We start from the raw sequence: 22,212 nt of genomic DNA, 5'->3' as shown, positions 1-22,212 counted from the left end.
AATATTTAAAGAATTATGTCCTCTATTAACTATGCTGGCAAGATTTTATAATCTCACAAGTGTTTCCAGTTCCTAGGTTCTCATCAGTAAGCCTGTTTTGTTTGTTTCTGTTTTGTTTTCTACTTTGCCACTTTCTTAGATCCAAGTATATAAAAAGGAGACTCAAGGTATCACCAGCTCTGGCTTTGCATCTTTGACATTTGAGGGAACTTTGGGAGCTCCTATCATACCTCGTACTTCAAGCAAGTGTTTTAACTTCACCGCTGAGGACCACAAAATGGTAGAAGCCTTACGTGTTTGGGCATCTACTCATATTTCACCTTCTTCAACATTAGTGAAATTGTGTGATGTCCAGCCAATGCAGTATTTTGACCTGACTTGTCAGCTCTTGGGCAAAGCAGAAGTGGATGGAGCATCATTTCTTCTAAAGGTAGATATTTTTAAATACTTGAAATTGTGTTGTAAGTTACCGTGACTTATAAGCCTGTAAAGAGCTTATATTTCAGCATTCTTTTTTTTTTTTTTTTTTTTTGCGGTATGTGGGCCTCTCACTGTCGTGGCCTCTCCCATTGCGGAGCACAGGCTCCAGATGCGCAGGCTCAACGGCCATGGCTCACGGGCCCAGCCGCTCCACAGCATGTGGGATCCTCCCGGACCGGGGCACGAACCCGTGTCCCCTGAATTGGCAGGCGGACTCTCAACCACTGCGCCACCAGGGAAGCCCGATATTTCAGCATTCTGATGGAATAAATATGCATACTGTGTACTAAGAACTTAAAATCTAACCATTTTTAATGAGCCTGTAATTTCTATGCAAGTTTACTCTTGAACTTCTCTTCTTTATCCTATACTTGTAGAGGAAAATAGTGTTACCAGATCTACATTTTAGATATAGTATTGTTTATGTTGTGTTTATATATTTCTTATTAGTACTAACAAAATGAGTTGTTTTCTATTGCTATTTTTAAGTTGCAGTTCTAAAAATGCATATTTCTGATTCCCTATCAAGTTGTAGCCTTCCTTCTCACTCATTTGCCTTCTTCTTGGCCCATTGATGTTGGGTTCTCTTCCCATGTTATTTCACTATCTGCTTCATAGGTAGATCATGGATGGTTTTGAAGTGTTTATTTTTCTTGTTATATTTTATTTTGTTCTTAAATCTGCAGAAAAAAAAAGTGACATAAGACCCATCTAACCTTTGTTTACACCTATCCCAATTTATTCATGAGTAGCTCCTGGAGAGGACAGTTGTCTGATACTATCCTCACCTACTAGCCTAGGCAGGATGCATTTAAACAAACACTGCTTCAGCCCTGCTTCTCTTGTTCTTTCTTTAGCTTCTGACTCTTTGGAATGATGGAACAGGAAATGGAGTACAGTGGCCCTTGGACAAATATTGGGGTTTAGCATTATTATCAGTTATACCTTGCCCATATTACAGAATAGTGAAGATAGAAATTATTGAATAAAATACAAAGTTTTTGAAGTTGAAAATAGCACATATTTATATACACATTAAATACTCTGAAAAAGTAAATGCATGCTATAAAAAAACATAAATAAGTTAAGTATGACAAAATTGAAGCTAAAGCAACATAAAATCATCCAAACAAAATGAAAAGGAGGTCAGCCAGTCGTACTTTATGCCCAAAGTGACATATTTAACAAATGAGTGTTTGCTAATCACTGAACACTTCCAATGACAAAAAATTGGCTGTGCAGAGAAGTATTCTCCACCTTTTTTTTTGGCTGCTGTATTGAGCGTAAATTCTTAAATTCTGAGATAAAACCTGCCACCTTTTAACTGACGTAGCTGAATCTAAATTTTCCTTCTAAAGGAAGAAAACATGCCTGCATCCCATTTTTATAGATAGCCTTTTCGGATAAGTAAAAACAGCTTTCATGTAGATATTATTTTAAAGTACAGCATTCAGAAGTGAATGTAAGAAATTACATTAGTAAGACTTTCTTGAGGACAATTTAAAAGAAATCTCAAAAGTCATTCTATGCTCTTTGTCTCAACAACTCTATTTTCATAAATTTATTTTATAGTAATAATTTAAAATGTGGAAAAATGCCTTTAAAGGAACATTTATCCTTATATTTCTTGCAGTAACAAAAATCAGAAAAAACTCGCATACTAGCCATAGAGAATTTTGTGAATTATTTATGTGTTGTGGAATACTCTGTGACTATAAAATGACATTGTAGACATATACTTATTGATATAGAAATTCACAATATTCTCTTTAGTGATTAATGTACTTTCATTTATATACTAAAAATGTATTATATGCATAGCAAAAATATATTGAGAGGACTGTATAGCAATATTTTGCTCATTTTATCTATGGGAAGTCAAATTTTAAGTGATTTTTTTTTCTGAAATTGATTTTCCTATCCCAAACAAGGAATAATTTTTTAAAATTTTGTTTTGAAAACAAAAGGAGCCAGACCTTACTCCAAATGAGTTCTGGTCAGCATGGAATATAGCGTAATTATTTCCTGTCTCAACTGAGATATGATGCTAATATTGGTCTCTTTATTAGTAACTACAATACATTCATCTTAATTATTCTAGTAGATATGATTCTGCCACATACTGTTGTTTCTAAAAGAAGTTAATTTTAGTTATAGGTTATTAAGACTATAATGTTAATAAGAAGAGATTAAAGGCTATGGTTGGAGATATACTCAAAGATAAAATTTAGAGCCTTAAATGTCTTCATGAACAAAGAAAGAACAAAAAGCATAGCATATCAGAATAATCTTTCAAGTCAAGAAATTGAAAAAGTAACAAACAATTATAGAAAGTTTGAAGTAGTATTTTAATAAGATATTTACTTTTGGGATAGGTAATTTTAACCTTGCCCAGAAATTTAAAAGATATTTTTAAGTGATATATAGTAAAAAATTTCTCTCCTTGACTTCCTCTCTTGTCCCCACGCTGCTATAATAATAAAAATAACATTAACATTTCAAATTGGCAAAGAAGTTTTGTTAAATGGTGATTGTTGTCTATTTGGAAAAAAGAATTAGATCTGTATAAAACATGCAGATACCTAACAGATTGAGTTTTGATACAAGAGTACAAAAGTTCCAGAATTTCAGCACAAAGTCTGACTTATACTCTACTCTCCCAGCCCCTCCTTCAGAAGACTCATGGATTGGCCTGTAAAGCCATTTTAAAGTCTCAAAAACATGTACACAAAATGAAAGAACAAATTCCAAGTGAAGAAAAATGCGACATAATGTTACTACTCCCAAAGTGATTGTCCTGGTTCTTTGAGTAATTTAGGAAACAGAGTGAGTGACACAAACTCATGATTGTTTATTTACAACTTAGCACTGTCACCAACATTATTCAGTACTTTCTCTGTAATCTGACAGTGGCAGACACCTGTATAGATATGCGGTGTTTTCCAAAAAATAAGCAGAAGACCTAAATAGACATTTCTCCAAAGAAGACTTACAGATAGCCAACAGGCACATGAAAAGATTCTCAACATCACTAATTATTAAAGAAATGTAAATTAAAACTGCAGTGAGGTACTGCCTCACACTGGTCAGAGTTGCCATCATTAAAAAGGGAACCCTCCTACATTGTTGGTAAGAATGTAAATTGGTGCAGCCCCTATGAAGAACAGCATGGAGGTTCCTTAAAAAACTGACAATAGAATTCACATGATCCAGCAATCCTATTCCTGGGCATATATCTGGAAAAGACAAAAACTCTAATTTGAAAAGATAACATCCAGTTTTCATAGCAGCACTATTTACAATAGCCAAGACATGGAAGCAACCTAAATGTCTATTAACGGATAAAAAATATGTGGTGTATATATACAGTGGAATATTACTCAGCCATAGAAAAGAATGAAATAATGCCATTTGCAGCAACACGGATGGACCTCGAAATTATAGTAATAAGTGAACTCAGTCAGAGAAAGGCAAACATCATACGATATCACTTATATGTGGAATCTAAGCAAATGGTACAAATGAACTTATTTACAAAACAGAAGTAGATTCACAGACATGGAAAACAAATTTACAGTTACCACAAGGGAAAGGATGGGGGGAAGGATAAATTAGGAGTTTGGGATTAACAGATACACACGACTGTATATAAAATAGATAAGCAACAAGGACCTATGTATAGCACAGGGATCTATACTCAATATTTTGTAATAACCTATAATGGAAAATAATCTGAAAAAGATATATGTGTGTGTGTTTATGTGTGTGTATAACTGAATCACTTTGCTGTACACCTGAAACTAACACAACATTGTAAATCAACTATACTTCAATTAAAAAAAAATAACAGTTAAAAAAAAAAAGGAAATGTGTTTTCTATTTAAGTAGACTGTTCACTCTTACCCAGCCAAACTTCTGACATGCAGAGGCATTCTCACCTCTCTCCAAATGTCTTTTGTCCCACCCTGTTATAGCACAGCATAGCCTCAAGCTCATCTCTTCCAACCCTAACACAGCACAGGCTAGCTCAGGTCTTAAGGATGGGATAGTGCATACTCATCCTGGGCCCCTGTTCCCATCCTTACCTCAAGGTGACTTAAATAGCAATCCAACCTACCTTTCCCTTTCCATCACCCATGATTGTCATTCACTTGTGTTCATAACATCTAACATAAACAAAATATTCATATCTGTGCTTTCAAATGCCTTTTCCAAATCAGAACAAAGTGGAAAAATGGGCAGAGGTCATATTAGTTCCCTAAAAGCTAGGAATTTATACTTAAGAAAATTAGCAGAGATACTTGTAAAGGTTTATATACAAGATGGTAATTACTAAACTATTTAAAATAGCAAAAATTTTGAAACAAATCAAATGGCCAAAAAAGGGATTGGTTTAATAAATTTGCATCTATAATGTAATGTGAAGCCATTGAAAATCCTATTTTAGAAGAATATTTAAATTGCCTGAAAAACTGCCCAGCAATAAATTAAGAAATGAAAAGCAGAATAGAATGCCAGTTTTGTAAAAAGAAAAAAAGACATATATATTATAAATACATAGAAGAAAAAAAAGATAAGTAAATTCAACAATATGTTAATAGTTTTTCTAAGCTCATAGCTGTTTGAATTTTTTTCCTTACATTTTATTCATTACCTATACATATTTAGTCCTTTTACAATCAGGAAAGAATATACATCATATTCAAAGTTTAACAGATATTTGGGGGAATATATTTAATTACATTTAAGCTATGTTACCAGCAAACAAAACTCTTTTAGCCTCCACAATTTTACAAAAAGATCATTAAACTTTTGTTCTACTTCTTATGCAGGTATGGGATGGCACCAGGACCCCATTCCCATCTTGGAGAGTCTTAATACAGGACCTTGTTCTTGAAGGTGATTTAAGTCACATCCACCGGGTGCAGAATCTGACAATAGACATTTTAGTCTATGACAACCATGTTCAAGTGGCCAAATCTTTAAAGGTGATGTTGTGTAACAAGCATGTTTTGCTCTTTTGTATTTTTATAAATTTTAGGGTAAATCACATGTTAGATGATATTTGAGGTCTAGAAATTAACTCCAAATTAATTTTTTTCTTTAATTTGTACAATGTGTGTTTAAATTATTAGACGATATATTAAATTATAATGGCTTGAACAGCTTTTTTAAAGTTAAAGAATGTTTCTTGAATATCTTAAAGCTGTGCCCAATTTTACTATGGAAGTAAGAAAGAAAAATTTTTTTCTGCAATAAAATTTGCTTTAAAATAACAAAGGATGCATAAAATATTTGTAAACTTAAATGATAAGCTCTTTTACTTGGTTTGATAAAATCCAGTCTTTAACTTTTTACTCATTAGTCTAAGAAATTGTTAGTCCACCTCTAAAATATATCGATAAATTGTCTGTGTGTACCATACAGTTTATTAGAATTTGCTCACTATTTTTGAGATGCAGTTTTCTAGGTAAAATAATGCTGCTTAGTTTTGGCACTTCTTGCTTATTAGTAACATTTTAAGGAATAGTTTTCTTCATTTTATCGTGTCTTTCATTTGCAAGTAACCTTTCTTGCAAAGAATGCTGTCATTGATAATAATGATAATAATAGCAACATTTGTTAAAGCACTTCAAATGTATTTAGCACTGTCTTGTGCAGTAGGTACTATCATCATTTCTGTTTTACAAATGAGAAAACTGAGGCACTCAGAGGCCCAAGATTTCACAGCTACTTGGGTGAAGCCTGTATTTGAATGTACGTCTGTTTCCAGAGCTAATCTTCTTAAGCAGTATAAAGAAATGAATTTCTTTATTGCAAATAACTTCCATCCTACATTTAGGGAGTTATATAACCTACTTATAGGAAGAAAGTAGGGAAAGTGAATTGTAATTTTTTTAGATCTGAATTTTAGTGCCCGGTTTCTTTTTTGCAAATAAATGTTCTTGGAGAAGGAGATATTTCCACTTTTACACTGTGTTACAAAGAAGCCCACCCAACTCAATAAATTAGGTTAAAGTCCAGGTCAAGGAAGGTGATAACTGTACTCTTTTGTCCTTTATGAGTGTGTTCATACCTTTCACATCAGAAAATTGACTGTTGAAGATATATTTTTGATGCTTTTCCTTGATCTTATCTGCATTGATTAGCTTATTTCAAAAATAAATGTAATGATAAAGCCAATTCTAAAGTCTTTTTAAAATACAGATAGAGTTCTTTTACGAATGAAAAAGATTTACATTTTAGATTTGACTTTCACTGTTTAATTCCCTTCTCTTTCCCTATGCTGTTTCTATAGGTCTTTTGTTCCTCTCTCTTTTCCTGATTTCCTTGTCCCAAGCCCTGAACAGCACCTGCCACAATGCTTTCCATGTAGTAAGGGTTAAGTAAATAATATCTGCTGGTGAATGCATGAATCAATGAGCGCTGTGAATTTTTTTCAGATTTTTTTCATCTCCTTTGTCTGCTTTATCTCACCCACTAGAGGGTGCTATGAGCATACATAATTAAGAAAATGTAGGGCAATTAATTTTTCTCTAAAGATATCATGACATTTATCTACAATGTAATAGAAAAATGAAAAGGATTTTCTCTATGTGTAAGTAATATAACTGTAGGCTTTTATTTAATGTACCTTGACATCACATTTTATTTGTTCTGAGGCAACCTCTATACTAACCATTTCGTATTTATTTAAGAAGTGCCCAGGGTCAACTGATATTGATATCAATTAATTCTTGTCAACACTTGACGATAACTGCTTAAAATTGAATATTTATATTGAAATGCATGGAATACATGTATTTTTGTTGAATAGGAACAGGAAAAAAATGTGATTTTTATTTTATGTAATGAAGAGGACAGTTAAGGCAAATTATAAAGTACAATATAATTGAACTCTATTTACGATACATTTTACAGCTAAAGTTGCCCTTAACATTTTTCCTAAACCTTGCTTTTTAAGTAAGTTATCTCCTTCCCTAAACATTTTACACACACACACACACACACACACACACACACACACTTCAAACCTTTTGTCTACAAACAAAAGCAGTGTATTTTCAATCCCCAGACTTATTCTGACACAATTTGAAAATAATTATAAAACACATGTAGTTCTAATTATGTTTGGCATTCAGTGACCCAAGAACTATAGTTTGGTTATTTTCAGACATACACAGGTCATTAAAAATATTAAACCTAAAGGGAAATTTTTGAAAGTTTATAAGGAATATTTAAATTATTTCTAAAGGAATAAACATTTCTTAATAGCCAGTTTGCTTTGCTTTATTTTTACTGTTTCTGTATTAAAAAGGGCTTTTACAACAATTTTTAGAGGTATGTTTTATAATTTTTTGGTTATTACCAACAAGACAATTTGTTTGTTATATATTTGTCTATTATAACAGAGCATCTGGCACATTTTATAATATATTTAGCAAGCTTAAAAAAATATACAATGCTGCCTCCAGAAGGAATTTCTGGAAATAACAGTTTGTCATTTTTATAGCCTATATATATAAAATTCTCTCTTGGTCTTTAAAGTATAATTTTGTTTTATTATGAAATACAATAGTAAAGAAGATAGTATAACAAACATCTATGTGCCTATCGTCCAAACTTAACATTTCTAAATGTTTTGCACACTTATTTCAGGTACTTTTAATTTTAAGAAATGAAATTTCTACATGTGGAACCTTCTTTGTACCTCTGCTTATTCTAATTTTTTGCTCCCCAATATCCTCTTTTTATTTATCCTAACATGTACGTGGGCACACCCATGTTTATTATGCTTTTATTTTATATACTTTTGTCTGAAAAATGCATATGGTTATGTGTCATTCTATAATTTGCTTTTTTCCTTTGACATTATATTTGTAAGATTTATCCGTGTTCATATATGTGTCTGCATTAATACCAGCCTGTCTTAATTATCATACTTTTATTTTTAAATGATATTTCATAGGTTAAGCCCTTGATCCCAGTTCAGTCTTCAAAACTAACTTGACTGTTCACTTTCAGATCAGTTTTTACAATTCCTTGAAAGGCACTGGAGATTTAGATAGAAATTGCATTGATTTTAAAGAATAATTAATTAGGAAATTATCTTTATAATGTTGAAACTTTTCATTTATGATTATGGTATCTTTTGCCTTGTGTCTGGCCTTCTTTAAGTCCTTTGTAGATTATATACATTTACTGCACTAATATATTATGTATATTAAAAAGAATTACAGAGTAATAAATGTTCAAAAACAATGACATAAAAGGAAATAGAAATAGACATATTTCCTTCCATCATCTTACTTCAGAGACCATGAGGAAAATCAGTTTTGTCATCTTTTGTATGTGTGTGTGTGTCTGTCTGTGTGTGTGTCTGTGTGTGTGTTTTCCTTCTCTGACTCTATTTACCCTGCTCGCCTGCTGTTCTGTCAGTGGAAGAAGTCAGAGAAGAAAAGACTTAAGTGCCTTACCTCCTTATAAAACCCATGATTGGATGGGAAAAAGATCCTTGAGAATGAAGGAGTAGCTCTGGGAGTGTGGATTTTTTCCCCTTATTTTTCCCCCCATTTCTCTCCTCCATCACATCCAGAGGGTGATGAGGAGAAATACAATGAACTGAAACAGCAATAAGCAGAGGTGGGAGGTTGGTTTACTACCTTCTCTTTCTTTATATTCCCCCATGTATAGCTTTTCTGTTACACAGAATCTCACCACTGTTTATCTTGACCTTGTAGGAAAAAAAGAGAATGGTAGTCCCACAGTCATCAGCAGTCAGGAGTGCTGCTTTATACAAATGAATTAAATTTCCTAGTTGGTAACTAACTCCTTTTGTTTATAATTCTTTCTTCATAAAAATAAATGTGATTTAGGTAATATAGCTTCTTCCTTTGAGTAGGTGTCAGTTTCTTTAATAAACATTCTGCATGTCTCTTTTTAAGTCTTCTACATTAAAAGAATATCAAATACTCCATAATTAAAGATATTTTTAAGACTAAGTTTAGCAAAACATCTAAAATTATAGGACATTTGGTTCAAAACTATAATTGGTTTAAATCTATATTTGAACTCATAGAAGGTGTTTCACATTATGGTGTACAGACAAAAATATTTACAGAAGTTTTCTTTCTATAGAACTTGTGGAATAGAGGGAGTTTATTATTTTAATAGAGTAGCACATTTAAACATACTTTCTAGTATTCTCATAATGAGAGTGTTTTAGTGATCATATTTAATTAAATCTTACCTTAAATTAGTTAAAACAGTTTATTTTCAAAAACCTTAACCAAATAGGTTCATAATCAAATAGAGGGCTTGGATTTGATTTAGGTAATAGGTTTCTTAGCTACCATATCTTACCAATGCTAAGACTCAATTTTATTTAACATTTTAATATCTCTAAAATGGAAATATGCCTTTACATTTGAAAAATACATACATATCTATACATGCATATGTATGTATACAAGCACATACACACACACACACACACACACATACACACACGTTTTGGTTTTGATACAGTGTCCTTGGGCTGATATTGAGTACACATTAGTAGAACATACCACTTTCCTTTCTGATGAGTCAACATCCCCGGTTATTGGTCTGTGCCCCATGTTAGTTGTTAAATATTGTATCAAAAATTGTTTGATTTTTCTCCATTTTCTAAATAATAAATCATCTACTTTTAGGTTGGAAGCTTTCTTAGAATTTACAGCCTCCATACCAAACTTCAGTCAGTCAATTCAGAGAACCTGGCAACATTTTTAGCCCTAGAGTTTCATCTCCATGGAGGCACCAGTTATGGTCGGGGAATCAGAGTCTTACCAGAAAGTAACTCTGATGTGGATCAACTGAAAAAGTAAGCATATTATAAACCTATTTAGAAATTGTAAATAAGGTATTAATTAAGCTGATTTCTAGGATAATATTGTTCTGAGGTGGGAAGGGGGGCTCTAAGAGGTCTCTTGTAATTGATCCTCAGAGCCTTTCTTGCCATTATTCAATTTTTTAAATAGATGAACCAAATGAAACAAATCAGGTGATTGTAGGTTCAAATAGCTACATAGTAGCAGAGCTGGGTTTATAGTCTAGGTTTTCTGATAGTTATTTATGCTCTTACCTCTACTCTTTGCACTCATGTTCTTCTACCATTTGCCACCTTCTCCAAGTACAGAAACAAACAGTAGAAACTGGAGCTTAGCTAAAGTTTGGAAAACTTGATATATATGTCTAGGGTGACAAACATACTTTATCAATCATGGAAAAAATACTGCCTTTTTAAAGTGTGTATAACCGAGAAAATAGGTAACAGAAATATTTCAGGGTATCGTATTTTTTAAACTTTTAGGTGTGCCCAGAAAGTGATTAGTACCTTAAATCCTGCTACACTTGCAGCTCCCTTTTCCTTAAAGTACTCCTGTTAGTGATGTGTGCAGAAACTCTTTGACCCATATTCTAGGGAAATAAAAATTCTTCTACATATTTTCAAAGAGTTATGAAAATATCCTTTTCAGTAAATTGAAATGACATAACTATTTTCCAAGTTTTAATATATTGAAATCTATGACTTTATCATCAATGAAATTAGCTATTTTAATAACCTTGTATCAGTTTCCCTACTTTATTTCTCATATTGCAATATATAGCCACATAGTATTTCACTGCTTGAGTCTAGAGTGAGATTGTTCTGACTTAGAATGTCATCCATTAAACACCCAGCTTACTTGCAGTATTTCATCATCCCACTGTTCTACTTGTGTCTTTCTAGACTTAGGTTTTTAAGATTTGAGGGTCTCTTGGAATCCCCCGATAATCTGTTAAAAAACTATAGTCCTCCTGAAGAATGCATACACACACAGAATTTTTTATACAATTTCAGTGAGCTCTTGGTTTCTTTGGGTGGAGCTAAACTGACCATTGTTTGACTTTGTTTTATGCAATTAAAAATTATATTCTTTCAATTACAGGGTTTTAGAATCTGTAGATTTGCCAGCCAATCAGTGTTTAGAGGGTATATGTCAATCAGAACATGAGGACAGCTTTTCAAATATTTCAAGTAAGGACAGTTTTTTTAAATTTATTAAACTACAGTTGATTTACAATATTGTGTTAGTTTCAGGTGTACAGTGTCAGATTCTTTTCTGTTATAGGTTATTAACAAGATATTGAATATAGTTCCATGTGCTTTACAGTAAATCCTTGTTGTTTACCTATTTTATATATAGTGGTGTTTATTTATTAATCCCATGCTCCTAATGAGTAAGGATAATTTTTAATGTTGCCAGTTTAGTTTCTGCTAAGTAAAATGACTTTATCAACATAAATTCTCTAATATCTTCCTATCTCTATTTTTTTTTGGTTATATCCATATTCATTGTAAAGAAACATGCTAAATCTTTATCAGTGTCCTGTGCAAAAGTAAACGTTACTCCTCCCTTACCTGTATAGTTACATTTTCACATTGGGGTGGTAGGGATTACTTGATGTGTGGTATATGTAGTGTTAATGTGTGTATATATGTATTTATTATAAATCTATATTTATTTCCTAGTAAACTATTTTGCTCGTCAGTTTCTAAAAGGAACAAAGGTTGTTTTTGCTACTTTATTTCAAATAGCCCAAGTATTTTTTGATCATACATATCTTAGAGTTCCCAGTTTTATTGAGTTAAGTACCTAATTACAAAATGTTAACAAACAATTGGTTGTGTATTTATATTATTGCCTACCTGAACAGGTGACTATTCAAATCTAAATTTTAAAACACTCAATCTGTAAGATTTTTTTCTTTACCATTTTGTCTCAGTATTTGCTTATACATTCTGACACCTAGAATCTATGTCATGTTTCTATCCCCTATTTTTTTTTTTTACAACCTAACTCCTTCCCTACTATGATCTATTTTATGAGTATTTACTCTCTTTCTGTATCAGTAATGATAAGCATTAAAATTAACATGTGTGGCTTGATAGGCACTTAGTCAGTGCCTACAGCCATTATTATTTAATCCTAACAGCACTCCTATGAGGTTGATATTATTCTTCCCTTTTATAGAAAGGAAACTGAGGCTTTGAGTGATGGGAGTCATATAATTTGTCCAGGGTCACTTAGCTATTAACTGATGGCAAAGTCAGTCAGATTCAGATGCAGCCTATTTGATTTTTTTGTACATGTTTATTTCTTCATTTTCTCTGCCTTAGAATTCTTCATATTTCCTAGCACGTTGGTGATAGCGTTTTAGCCTAATCTGTGATTATTTGAACTGCCATTAGGAGGCCAGTTTACTTCAATTGACAATCATTTGGAGACAGTATTAATTTGTAATTATACTTTTTGAAATCTCTTTTCTCCTTTTAAAAGGTTTTTCTAGTTGTTTTTAAATTACAAAAGTAGTACATGTGACAGTATCAAGGTACATAGCCTTCCCAAGCCTTTATGCCCACTCGCTGAGGTAAAGTTAAGAGTTTAGTGTGATTTCTTCAACATCTTCATGTTTATATGAATATATATACTTCTACATAAACAGATACGAGTTTTCCCTCTGTTTAAAATTTTTACAAAAATGGGACCATACTAGACTAGCTGCTTTTTTTTTTTTTTTTTTGCCATACGTGGTCCTCTCACTGTTTTGGCCTCTCCCGTCGCGGAGCACAGGCTCCGGACGCGCAGGCTCAGTGGCCATGGCCCACAGGCCCAGCCGCTCTGCGGCATGTGGGATCTTCCCAGACCGGGGCACGAACCCGTGTCCCCTGCATCAGCAGGCGGACTCTCAACCACTGCACCACCAGGGAAGCCCTAGCTGCTTTATTTAACAATGTATCATAGACCTCTTTCTGGGGTAATTTATATAGGTCAAACTCATTCTTTTAATAGTTACATTATATTTTATATGAGTCTAACATTATTAATGAAGCCATTTTCCATTTGATAGACATTCAGGTTGTTTCCGGTTTCTTACTCTTACAAATACTTCTTTAATAAACACCATTGAACAATTGTACTTTCATGCTTATTGTTTCTCTAAAATAAATTCCTAAAGGTGGGATTGAAGGATCAAAGAGTAAGCACATCTGTTATTTTCATAGATGATACCAGATTATATGCCAAAATGTCATAGGATTCATATGCAAATAACAGTGTGGGAGAATGTCCTTTCCTCACACTCTCAGTGGTATTGTCCGTTGACACTATAAGTAATTTTTTGACAATTTGGTAGGTATAAGGTGATATCTTATTTATTTTCCCTGAGTACATGGAAACTTAAAAATCTTATTATATATTTATTGGCCCTTTTTACTCCTTCTTTGAATTGTCTGCTCTTACCCTATACCTGATTTTCTGTCGGGTTCTTTATTTTTTTTCTTATCAGTCTTGTGGGAGATTGTTGTATATATTTTGCAGCATTTTCTGTATTTTCTTATTATTTCACTTCATGAAGAATGGCAGATATTAAGTAATCAGATTCTTTGAAATTATACTTTGCTAGATTAAGGTTCTCTTGCCATGGATTCTTATGCCATTTATTAGTGATGTTGAGGAACATGGACAAGTAATACATATGTTTGTATATGATGCCACATACAATAAATTATAAAAATATAACATACTATTATATATAATAGAATGTAGTAAGCTAAAGTAGTTGCAAAATATGGATACTTTCTTAAGTCTTAAATTCTTCATTTTGGAAAGCACTATTAAAACTTATTGCTATGGAGATTGAGTTATTTGTAGTGAGGTGGATGGACCTAGAGTCTGTCATACAGAGTGAAATAAGTCAGAAAGAGAAAAACAAATACCATGTGCTAACGCATATATATGGAATCTAAAAAAAAAAAATGGTTCTGAAGAACCTAGGGGCAGGACAGGAATAAAGACGCAGACATAGAGAATGGATTTGAGGACACAGGGAGGGAGAAGGGTAAGCTGGGATGAAGTGAGAGAGTGGCATGGACATATATACAGTACCAAATGTAAAGTAGATAGCTGGTGGGAAGCAGCTGCATAGCACAGGGAGATCAGCTCGATGCTTTGTGTCCACCTAGAGGGGTGGGATAGGGAGGGTGGGAGAGAGACACAAGAGGAAGGAGATATGGGGATATATGTATGTGTATAGCTGATTCACTTTGTTATAAAGCAGAAACTAACACACCATTGTAAAGCAATTATACTCCAATAAAGATGTTAAAAAAAAAGACTTATTGCTATGATCACTACTTTTGCTTTTTTTGTTAAAGTATAATCATATTTTATGGTATTCATCAAGTCATCCTATTAAGTTTGGTAAATTTATTATTATATCCACCTATCCCTTTATTCCCTTCACAGTGTATTTTTTCAACATAAGAAAAATTTTCGAACATACAGAAAAGTTGAAACAATTGTACAGTCAACACTCATATACCCACCATCCGATTCTCTAGTTAACGTGTTATTCTCTTTGCTGTGTCATTTATCTCTTTTTTAATGCATCAATCCAGTTTATTTTTTGATGCATTTCAAAGTAATTTGCAGACATAAGTACATCTCCTAAACACTTCAATGAATGAACATCAGTATCTAGAGTTAAATATTTGTTTAGAATTCTCTTATTTTTGAGGTAAATTATATTCAATGAAATGGGCAACCTAGGTGTATCATTTCATGAGTTTTGGCTAACACATAAACTGCATAACCTTAAGTCCCTCTTAAAATCAAGACCATTACCTTTTTTGCAGAAATCTCCCTCGTGCTCTTTCCCAGTCGATCCTCACCCCCAACCCCACCCCAGAAGTCCTGATTTTTTCCACCATAGATTAATTGTGCCTGTTCTAGAACTTCAGATAAATGCAATAATATGTTATTTACTCTTGTACATACTATTTGTTTTTGAGATTCATCCATGTTGCATATGTCAGTGGTTTATTCCTTTTTAATGCTTAGTATTATGGGATGACATAGACATTTTTGAAAATATGAATTTCCAGTTGCAGCACCATTTTTTTTTAAAGGTGGCTTTGGTGTCTTTGTCAAAAATCAAATGAGTATAAATGTGGATTTACTTCTGAGCTTTGTGTTCAGTACTTAGTAGTGTGGTGTGAAGTAGGCTTTTTTTTTCCTCATACTAATTTCCAGTTGTTGCAGAACCTTTTTTTTTTTTTTTGCGGTACGTGGGCCTCTCACTGTTGTGGCCTCTCCCGTTGCGGAGCACAGGCTCCGGACGCTCAGGCTCAGCGGCCATGGCTCACGGGCCCAGCCGCTCCACGGCATGTGGGATCTTCCCGGACCAGGGCACGTCTACTGCATCGGCAGGCGGACTCTCAACCACTGCGCCACCAGGGAAGCCCCCAGAACTATTTTTTGAAAAGAGTTTTGCTTTCCATTTGGATTGCTTTGCTGCCTTTATCAAAAATCAAATGAAGGGCTTCCGGAGCCTGTGCTCCGCAACGGGAGAGACCTGCGTACCGCAAAAAAAAAAAAAAAAAAAAATCAATTGACCATGTAAATGTGGTTTATTTCTGGACTTTCTATTTAATTCTGATAATATTATTTGTCATTCTTTATGTCAGTACCATATTCTTTTGTTTACTATATATAGCTTTATAGTAAATCTTGAAGTCATATAGTATAAGTCCTCCAATTTTGTTCTTTTTCAAGATTAGATTCTAGATTCTTTGCCATTTCCACTTAAGTGATAGAATCTGCTTGTCTCTTTCTATAATAAAGCCTATGCAATTTTGATTAGGATTTTATTGAATCTACAGATCTATTGGGAAGAATGTCAGTTCCTAACAATATTGAACCTTCCAATCCATGAACAAATGACATGAATCCATAAACAAATTTCACCATTTGTTTAGATTTTCTTCAGTTTCTCTCAGTAATGTTTTATAGTTTTCAATGCCACATTGAGCTTTTAATGGATTTTAAAACTGTAATTCTTCTTTCCTTTTTTCCTAATAGGCTCTGGATCAGTATCACTATATGAGGTGGAAAGATGTCAACAACTGTCAGCTACAAGTAAGACCATTTTCATTTTTGTATTATGGGCACAAGAGTGAGTATTATGAAGTCTGTCCTTATACTTATCTATCCACGAGGGCAAAAACATATCTGTGTTAATTTTAATCAATTCACACTATGTATTTAGTGGTGCGTCCATAAAGGAATTCCTTAAAATATGCCCCAAAACTTTAATGTTAGAAATGATAGTTAATCTATCAGATACCCACCTTCTGATACTTCAGCTAAGATTTTTAAAAAATTAACTATTTCTAAGCACAAGTCTATTAAATAAAATTCTGTAATATACTATTATAAAGATATGATTTTCTCATTATTGGAGAAAGGACGTATAATTATGAAATGGGCTAGAAGAAAGAAGCTGTGGTATTGTATTAGAATTGGAGGTGTCAGTATGTACTCATGGTTTTAGAGACAGATACAGAAATAGATATATGGGTGTTTGTATATATGTATTCACTCACATATACATTCATACACATGCAGGTGCACGTGTATAAGTATAGGTATTAACATGTGTGCATATGTGCCTGAGCTCTGTTGATGAAAGGGCATAAAAACAAGGACACCCAGTAGCAATGAGTACACCTAGTGCACAGATCTTAGTTTATAAATAATATCCCCAATCAGGGCTTCTTGGAGAAATAGCAGATTCCAGGGTTGAGACAGGAGAATTATAAGGTGATTCTGGAACATCTTGTTGTGTCAGAAAGTAGAGAATTTCTCAGGTTAATGGTGGCAGATGTCAAATCTCATACAATTTGAGTATCAAAATAAAAATTACTAGTGATGGCATAGAACTGATTGAATAAAGTAGGAATCTATTAGTCCATATGGATAGTAAATAAATGAACAAAACAAATAAATAAATAAATGAGGTTGAATGGAAAGCTGTTATTTAAAATAGAATGGCAGCTGATAAATGTAAAAGGAATAATGAAGTTAGGGAAAAATCACCATTTTTCAGTCATGATAGTAATTGTTTAGTTGCTAATCGTCAATGGATCTTAAACTAGCAGGATCCTAAATGTTTAATGAAATTGGGATATATATATTTTGTCAAATACTTTCTTATTAGTTATAAAGGGGGAAATAATAAGTTTATAGTGGAGAAACCTGCTGAACACCACCTTAATCAGCTGAGCAAAGTTAACATACCCAGGAATGAAAACACTGATATCATGTGCCTTTCGATGTCATGCAATGAGAAGGCCACAATATCACTTACACAGTAGTATTCCTACCAAAAATGCGTAATTGGTATCTGATCATGAGAAAAACCAGACACACCCAAATAAATGGCCTCTACTCCTCAAATATATTAGCGTCCTGAAAGACAAAGAAGAGCTGAGGAACCATTCTCTACACTGAAGGACTCCAAAGAGACAGGAAAAATAAATGCTACACATGGTTCAGGATTGGGTCCTAGACCTGAAAATAAAATGCTAAATAAGAGCATTATGGGGATAGTTGGAGCAATTTGAATAATGTCTGTTGATTCGGTGATAATCAATGTTAAGTGTTCTGATGTTGAAAATTACATCGTAATATGTTAATGAAATTGCTTGTTCTTGTGAAATACATACTGAAGTACTTAGGGATAAAGGGACAAAATGTCTGGAAGTTACTATCACGTATCTGCAAGGTTTATGTATATATGGAGAGATAGAGATAATGACAGATGGAGATGATGATAAATGTGGCAAGATGTTACCAAAATTGACAATTAATAAAACTGAATTGGATTTGATTATGTACGTTTGTTTCATGGGGATTCATGCCATGAATATACTTATATCCTTGCAGATTTCTCTAACTTAATTCAAAAATTCTTTATAGTACTTACGGATCATCAGTATTTGGAGAAAACCCCACTGTGTGCTATTTTGAAACAAGAAGCTCCTCAACAATATCGTATCCGAGCAAAATTGAGGTCATATAAGCCCAGAAGACTCTTTCAGTCTGTTAAACTTTATTGTCCTAAATGTCATTCACTGTAAGTATTTTCCATAACAAAACCAAAGTTTTCATTTCATGAAATTTGTGTATATATGTTTTCTTATGTGTCAGTTTAAGTCCTGACAATGAGTAAATTGTGATTTTAATGTATTTTGAAAGAATGGTAATCTTTTTAAGAGAAGACACTAATTCTTAGAAAATAAATCCTTTTGATGTTTCTTAGTAATAATAAATAAAAGTAGTTGCTGTTTTCAGATCTGACATTCAATTTAGTAGCTCTGATAAATGCAAACAAATAATAACTGTGAAAAGCTGTATAGCACAGGGAGCTCAGCTGGGTTTTCTGTGATGGCCTAGTTGGGTGGGATGGGACCGAGGGGAGGTCCAAGAGGGAGGGGATGTGTGTATGCGTATGGCTGATTCACTTCGCTGTGCAGCAGAAACTAACACAACTTTGTAAAGCAATTATACTCCAATAAAAAAATAAATAAATAAATATAATAATTTTTAAAAAAGAAAATATTTGGGGGGGCTTTCTCATTTGTCACAAAAAAATCTTGAAAGTAAACCATTATTAGCTAAAATTCTTAAATAGAAAAGATTTCTGGTTAGTTAAAATTCCTAATTAAGTGTTAAGAGAAAGCCTTGTTGGAAATTCCTGTCCTGCTTAATAACTACCATACAGTGGACATAATTTGAACTTTTGTTGGTAATTAAGGATTTCTCAGTTCCTCAAAAGCTTTATTCTAAACATCAATTATTTTATAAATAAGTAAATAAATTTATAAGACATTAGAATGAATATGTACTTACTAACTCAAGACATTTTCTGAAAATTATTTTTAATCCCTCTTCTTTTTTATGCAATTTGACTATCTTCCCTCTATATATGTAACATGAATATGTATATACATCTCCATTATATTTATGTGTGTGTACATTGTGTGTGTGTTGTGTACACTAATGTACACAATCCCCTTCACAATCTAAGTATAATACTGTTTGTGGAGATTTTTGATCATCAGATCTCCTTATATAAAACAGGGGACCATCTTCTACCCATTTGGGCTTGAAATGGTAGTTGGAATTAAAATATAAGTACAGATTTTAGATAGTTCTTGAAGTATTATCAGATTATAGTTCGTAAAATTCTGTAAAAATCATATAGCTTTGCCAAACAAAACCACCCTCTATGATAATTTTTTAAACAAATAGGGAAATCATCTTAGAACTGTTAAGAGGTTTTATCTAAATTTACACAGCTGATTGGTGACAGAACCAAGACAAGGAAATAGACCTTTTGATTCTAGATTATGCGATTTCTACTGTATCATATTTTACCATATGACTTTTGAAAATTATATTCTAGATTAAAAGGAATCAAATGGAATATTGGTTTGTGAAGTAGGTACCCTATGAAAGTGATATTACTTAAGTGGTAAGTGGATATTTAGCTGGAGTGAAGACAAGGCTCCTGCTGGGAAGTTTAGCATTCCTTACAGAGGAGAACAGTTTGGTGCTAGAAATAATGGTGTCACAAAACCAGGCAAGGAAATTGCTGGTGGTTAATGTAATTATGATATGGATCTAATTAGCCATAAAATGTCATCAAATATCTTTCTATTGAATGAGCCATGTAATCTGCAGAGTGAATTATCTCCATGTTTTAAAATAAGTAGCCGGTTCATAAGCATATAAACAACTTTTTTATTGGATAGTTTGTTAAATTTGAATTTCCAAGCTTATACCAATTGTTTTTGTATTATTTCGTTGTCAATGATTTTAGGCAAGAAGTTCCACATGAGGGTGATTTGGATATAATTTTGCAAAAGGGTGCAACCAAAACCCCAGATAGCAAACTACAAAATACATCATTATATGATTCAAAAATCTGGACCACTAAAGATCAAGGAGAACGAAAAGTAGCTGTTCATTTTGTGAAAAATAATGGTATTCTCCCACTTTCAAATGACTGTCTAATTTTGATAGAAGGTATGATATTTAAGTTGCTGTTCTATTAGAATATAGCTTTTGCTTATATGTTTCTCTGATTGATTATTGTTAAATATATTTTAGGGGCAACCTGGGACATATAAAGTCAAAATACTGTTAATTTAAATTTCAAGTAATGTAATATATATAGCAACTAGATTCAAATATATACATATACACATATATATGTAAATTTATCTGAATGACATTTTGAAATTAAACTCAAGTGTTTGCCTTTGTCCATCTTGTTGGATTCCTACATGTCATCTTAATGAGACCCAAGGTGATTGCTGAGCTGAATAATAATCAAGAAGCTGCTTGTTATGTATAGTTGCTGTTATCTTGGCCTCTGGATGTCACTCTTGTTTCATAAAAATAGAATGAAAGTCATCTATTGATAGCTAAATCAAGTAAAGATAACCTGACATATTTTAAGAGAATGAAACTTTGAGTCAAATTTAATTTTGCATTTCTTTTATACTTTTGTCTTATTTTTATCTAATATTTATCTAATAATCCATAATAAAAGGGGATCATCATCTTTAATTTGCATTAGAGAAATCTTTCATTTTGTGAATGAACTGATCTTTCTTACAATGGATTATGATCATTTTTAGTCCTGGCATTTTTCTGTTTATAAAAGTAATACATAGGGGCTTCCCTGGTGGCGCAGTGGTTGAGAGTCTTCCTGCCGATGCAGGGGACACAGGTTCGTGCCCCGGTCCGGGAAGATCCCACATGCCATGAAGCGGCTGGGCCCGTGAGCCATGGCCGCTGAGCCTGTGCGTCCGGAGCCTGTGCTCCGCAACCAGAGAGGCCACAACAGTGAGAGGCCCGCGTACCGCAAAAAAAAAAAAAAAAAAGTAACACATAATCATTTTAAAAAATAATGTATATATGTGAATACACATGTATATAAACATTGATATTATTTTTATGAACATGACTTGTTTTAATACATTTATAGCATACCAGAAACTATTTTAATTAATTTAATCATCACAACAATCCTGTGAAGTTGGTACTATTATAAGCTGTTTTTTATACATGAGAAAACTGAACCACACAGGAGATAAATGTCTTTCCTAGTACAGGTAGTGGGTGGTGAAACTGAATGGCTTCCAGTTTTTTACATAGCAACTCTGTGTTGAACTTTATCTCCCCCCTGAAGTGTAATTGGGCACAAGGAATTAAGTGAATGTTGCCCAATTACTTTCTAGTAAAGTTATCATAATATGCACATGCTTTAGCAGCATGTGATATTATCTGTTCACCTACCCTCCTCATAATATACTAGAGCTTTAAAAAAAATTGGCCATTTTGATGAGTGAGATGTGACATCTTATTCCATTAGCAGTATTTTAATCTGTACCAGGAGATAGATGCAAAAACAGAAGGACACAGACACACACACACACACATACATATGGAATAAATCTATTTCTATGGCCTAAAAATAAAGCTGTGATTCTATCAGGCTTTATTAGAACTGTCCTTGTAGGGCCAACTAAGAGGATGTCACGTATGCCTTCGGCTCCTTCTGTGCTTTGCTGCCTCCCACAGAATTCTATGCTGAAGCCATGTTGGGCTTGACGGTCCAAAGGAAGCTTGAATAAGGAAGTCCCCTTAGTTCCTGATCCTATCTTTAATTACCAGTCAACCCTCAAGCTTTCAGTCTCACCTCCTATCGCAATTCCCATCCCACCCTCTAACCATATTGAACTGGTAATAATTCCTAAACCTAGTATATTCCTCTGTGCCTCCCTGCCGTTCT

General features: G+C 33.2%; 1 protein-coding gene across 4 annotated transcripts in view; it reads left to right on the top strand.

Moving 5' to 3' along the window:
- The window catches only part of POT1 (protection of telomeres 1), an 83,409-nt gene that overhangs the window by 47,458 nt on the left and 13,739 nt on the right, over positions 1 to 22,212 (top strand). For all 4 annotated transcript variants that reach the window (XM_081244919.1, XM_081244918.1, XM_081244917.1 and 1 more), the window contains 7 exons: positions 140 to 430; positions 5,313 to 5,468; positions 10,176 to 10,345; positions 11,454 to 11,542; positions 16,428 to 16,484; positions 18,327 to 18,483; positions 20,233 to 20,438. In XM_081244919.1, the coding sequence (XP_081101045.1) occupies positions 140 to 430; positions 5,313 to 5,468; positions 10,176 to 10,345; positions 11,454 to 11,542; positions 16,428 to 16,484; positions 18,327 to 18,483; positions 20,233 to 20,438 (1,126 nt within the window). The remainder of the gene's footprint in view (positions 1 to 139; positions 431 to 5,312; positions 5,469 to 10,175; positions 10,346 to 11,453; positions 11,543 to 16,427; positions 16,485 to 18,326; positions 18,484 to 20,232; positions 20,439 to 22,212) is intronic.

Source organism: Mesoplodon bidens (assembly GCF_964165515.1).
Source record: "Mesoplodon bidens genome assembly, chromosome: 9".
NCBI lineage: Eukaryota > Metazoa > Chordata > Mammalia > Artiodactyla > Ziphiidae > Mesoplodon > Mesoplodon bidens.
The sequence above is the reverse complement of the archived record's forward strand: the minus strand, read 5'-3'. Positions and strand labels throughout refer to the sequence as shown.